Raw genomic sequence first — 4167 nt, forward strand, 5'->3', positions numbered from 1 at the left:
GTACCAGGGGATTTTGGTACCCAGAGGATTTTGGTACCAGGGGATTTTGGTATCCAGGGGATTTTGGTATCCAGAGGATTTTGGTACCAGGGGATTTTGGTACCCAGAGGATTTTGGTACCAGGGGATTTTGGTACCCAGAGGATTTTGGTACCAGGGGATTTTGGTACCAGGGGATTTTGGTATCCAGGGGATTTTGGTACCCAGGAATGGTGACACCCAGGGGATGCCCCAAAAGCCTCTCTGTAATTTCTCCTTGTGCAAACCTCTGCTTCTGGAGTGGAAATCCCAAAGCCAGAAGATCCCTGGGGATCCCCGAGTGATCCCAGAGAGCTGCACAGTGGGATGGGGACACTGAGGGGATGGAACCCCTAAAAATGGAACATCCAGGAGAGCTGGGAGCACAAAGTGAGGGATGGCCTCACTGGAGACCAGCTCCCACCACAGAACTGTGAGCACGAGGCTGATTGAGCAGGGAAATCCAAGAGTGGGAGCCCCAGCCCATCCTCACATCCATGGGATTTGCTCTTGGGATGTGCCTGGGGTGTGCAGGTTCCCCTTGGAGCAGAGGTGGAGTTTCCTCCCAGATGGATTTTTGCTCCTGCTTCTTCTTGTGGGGAGAGAGAAAAGGGGCTGGAAATGATCCAGGGCCCAGCACAAGGGACATGGAGCTGTCACAGCAGGGTCAGAGGAGGCCCCAGAGCTACTCCAGGGCTGGAGCCAGGCTGGGAGAGCTGGGAATGTTCCCAGGGAATGCTGAGAGTCCCTCCAGGAGAGCTGGAGAGGGACAGGAGCCAGGGACTGCCCAGAGGGCAGAAAGAGTTGGGATCTTGGGAAGCTCTGAGGTTATTTTATGCACCCAAACCAATATTCCTGCCCAAGAGGGGATGGGAAAAACCCACAGGTGAGGACAGGGGGGGATTTTAGCAGCAGCCAGTCCAGGAAAGCTTCCCAGCCCACATAAACCCCAGCAGGAATCAAATCCCAGAACAACATTCCCATTGCCAGGCTTGGGAGCAGCAGAGAGGGGTTTTTTGCTAATGAGTTTCCCAGGCAGGGAGGAAAGCTGAAACCAGGCAGCAAGGCTGGCTGGGGAGGAGGGATTTGGGAGCTGGACAGGATTAAATGAACAGAGAATTAATGAAAAGGGCTCAGAGAGGGGAGGACAGGACTCCAGGAGGGAATACTGGTGCCTCGCTGGGTGAAGCCAGTGCTTAACCCAGGATCCTCCTCCCACCCTGCCAGGAATTCACCCACCCCTACAGACACAGCCAGAGCAGACATGCTTCACAATTTTAATGATTTTAGAACTTTTAATGCTTGGAGAGCCAGGGGTGCAAAATCTGAGCTGCAGAGTTGGGGTGGAGGGGGCACAGAGGGGCACTGGGCATTTCCAGGGCACACACAGGGTGCACTGGGCTTCAAAAGAACTTTTCTGCATCAGTTTTCCAGGAGAAAAGTCTCTGTGTGTCTGTGCCTGCTGGAATCTGATGGGGAAAATGACAAAAAACTCCACAAATGATTAAAAGGAAGGGGCTGAAGCCCCAAAGAGAGGCTTGGACCCAAAACCTGCAACAGGAGCAGGGCAGGAACTCAGGGCTGTGTCTTTGCTCTGACCAACTTTCTGTGAGCTGCTGATGCCAGCCAGGCTCCCAAAATTCCCAACTCCTCCAAGGCCAGCTCCCTCTCCTGGTGATTACCGGTCTTAGTGGAAAAAACCACCGGGAGAGGCTTTTCTGCAGCTTAACCCAGAGAACTGCGAGCCAAGAGCACCCTGAACCTCCCAGGGCTGTCCCATGGGGAAATCACCTCTGCTCCAGGGGTGGCTGAGGGATCCCTCCTGATCTCTCCTGATCCCTCCTGATCCCTCCTGATCCCCAGGAGCTGAGGGGTTCCAGCTCCTGCCAGCGAGGCTCAGCAGCAGGAGCTGCCCCCAGCCCCAGAAGGGCACCAGGGCTGTTTACAAGGCACACAGAGGTGTCTTAAAAGCTTCCCAAATCCCAGGATTTGAACAAGGTCCTGCAGGAGGCACCAGGAAAAAGCTGAGCTGGAAGCAAAGCAGGAAGGCAAAGGTGGAGGAAGTCAGATGTCGTAGAAATCCACGTGTGCTCCAGAGGGAAAGGAATCCTCCTGCAGGAGCTGGAGCAGCTTCTGGGCTGACACGGAGCTGTCGATGAGCTGCCCCTTCTCCTGCAGCTTCTGGAAGTGCTGGCGCATCCCGGGGTCTCCAGTCCTGGTCCGGGCCAGGAGCTGCATGTCTGTGTCCAGAGGCCCTGGGGGAAGGAAAAAAATCACCAAAAAAAATCACTTAAGGAGAAAAGAAAATCCAGAGTTCAATATCCCCTCTGGAGCCAGGCTGGGAGAGCTGGGAATGTTCCCCTGGAGAAGGGCAAAATGCAGGGAATGCTGAGAGTCCCTGCAGGGGCTCCAGGAGAGCTGGAGAGGGACTGGGGCCAAGGGCTGCAGGGACAGGAGCCAGGGAATGGCTTCCACTGGGAAAGGGGAGATTGGGCTCGGATCTTGGCAAGGAATTCCTGCCTGGGATTCTGCAATTCCCAGATTTCCCAGGGCTGACCCTGGATCCCTGGGAATGCCCAAGGCCGGGTTGGAGCAGCCTGGGACAGTGGGAGCTGTCCCTGCCCAGGGCAGGGGTGGGATGGGATGGATTTTAAAGTCCCTCCCCCACCAGCCCAGTCTGGAATTCCGTAATCCCAATGGAAAAGCTGCCTGGGAGACGGCACTTGAGCCCAGCTGCCGCATCCAGCACGGAGAGCTGAGGTCCCACCTCTGCCAGGAGCAGCACTGGGCTGCAGGAATCCCCATTCCCAAGGGCAGGAGAAGCTGGATAACCGGCAGGGAGCCGCTCTCCTCACCTGGGGCGTAGTTGAGCACGCGGATCCCGGGCTCCTCCAGCGCCAGCACGCGGAACATCATGTCCCGGGCGGCCTTCCCAGCACAGTACAGAGCCCAGCTGGGGAAGGGCTCCAGGGCACACAGCGAGGAGATGTTCACCACGCTCCTGCTGCAGCCTGGCCGCTCCCCAAAGGCCTGCAGGGCTGTGGAGGTCAGCCACAGCGCAGAGCTGATGTTGAAGGAGAAGTAGGTGTTGATCTCCTCCAGGTCGGTGAGGTCCAGGAAGGATTTGGAGATGTCGCCCAAGGAGCCTGGGAATCACAAATGTTGGGTGGTTTGGGTTGGATGGGATCTTAAAGAACATCCAGTCCCCACCAGGGACACCTTCCACTGGCCAGGTGCTCCAGCCTGTCCATGGGCACTTCCAGAAAGATGGAAAAGGAGTTGTTACAGATGGGATTGACCACACAACGGATCCCTTTGGCTGCCACATTCCACACCCAACACTTCAGAGCTTTGGGGTGCAGCACCCGTCAGGTCCCACAGCCTGAGGAGCCCAGCCCAGCCCATTTCGGGTCATGCTGACCCAGCAGTGCCAGGGACTGCCGTGCCACCCCTCTGCCAGCCTGGGGTCCTGTGTCCCCAAGGGCCACCACGGGCCCTCCTGCAGGAGCCCCAAATCCTGGAGCACCCGTTCCCCATGGGAACCCAGGGGTGATCTATAGTGAGAATGGGTAAAAAAGGAACCCGAGGCATTAACGGTGCGAGGAAGGACCCGCAAGGTGGGGCTGGAAGTTTCTGGAGGTTTGGGTTTGAGGAGCAGGGGGATAAGAAGGTGCAGGAAGAGAACCGAGTGTTTCCACACCACAGTAACACCTCGCGCTGCCAGGAACCCACCCCGGCAATTAACGCCTTTAATTAAATAAACCAATCAAATAAACCAACACCCGGACAGGGCACGGAGGGGCTGGGCTGGGATTCCCGCAGCTCCTTTATTCTTTTGGTTTATTTGCTGGCACCCCAAGCCCGGAGCAAGCCCCGGCTCAGGCGGAACCGGGCTGGGGTGACCCGGCTGCCCCCGGGGGCGGAGGCCAGCGGCTCGGGGAGGGGACAGGAGGGGACAGCCGTGTCATTACCGGCGTTGTTGACCAGGAGCAGGCGGCCGAAGGACGGGTCCCGCAGCAGCTCCCGCAGGGCAGCGCCCGCCCTCCGCAGCCCCTCCTCGCAGCCCAGGTCAGCGGGCACGCACTGCACCCGCAGCTCGGGGCAGCTCCCGGAGCGCAGCTCGGCCGCCAGCCCGGCCTCCAGCACATGC

The 4167-nt window shown here is 58.1% G+C and overlaps 1 protein-coding gene across 1 annotated transcript; it reads right to left on the reverse strand.

Moving 5' to 3' along the window:
- Positions 1–1280: 1280 nt before the first annotated feature.
- SPR (sepiapterin reductase) lies at positions 1281–4154 on the reverse strand (the record flags this gene model as incomplete). The annotated part of the gene is made up of 3 exons (XM_015623690.1): positions 1281–2272; positions 2873–3163; positions 3989–4154. Coding segments are annotated over 3 exons (648 nt in total), but the record flags the coding sequence as incomplete, so codon positions are not given.
- Positions 4155–4167: the final 13 nt, after the last annotated feature.

This window comes from Parus major, chromosome 4 (assembly GCF_001522545.3).
Source record: "Parus major isolate Abel chromosome 4, Parus_major1.1, whole genome shotgun sequence".
Classification (NCBI taxonomy): domain Eukaryota; kingdom Metazoa; phylum Chordata; class Aves; order Passeriformes; family Paridae; genus Parus; species Parus major.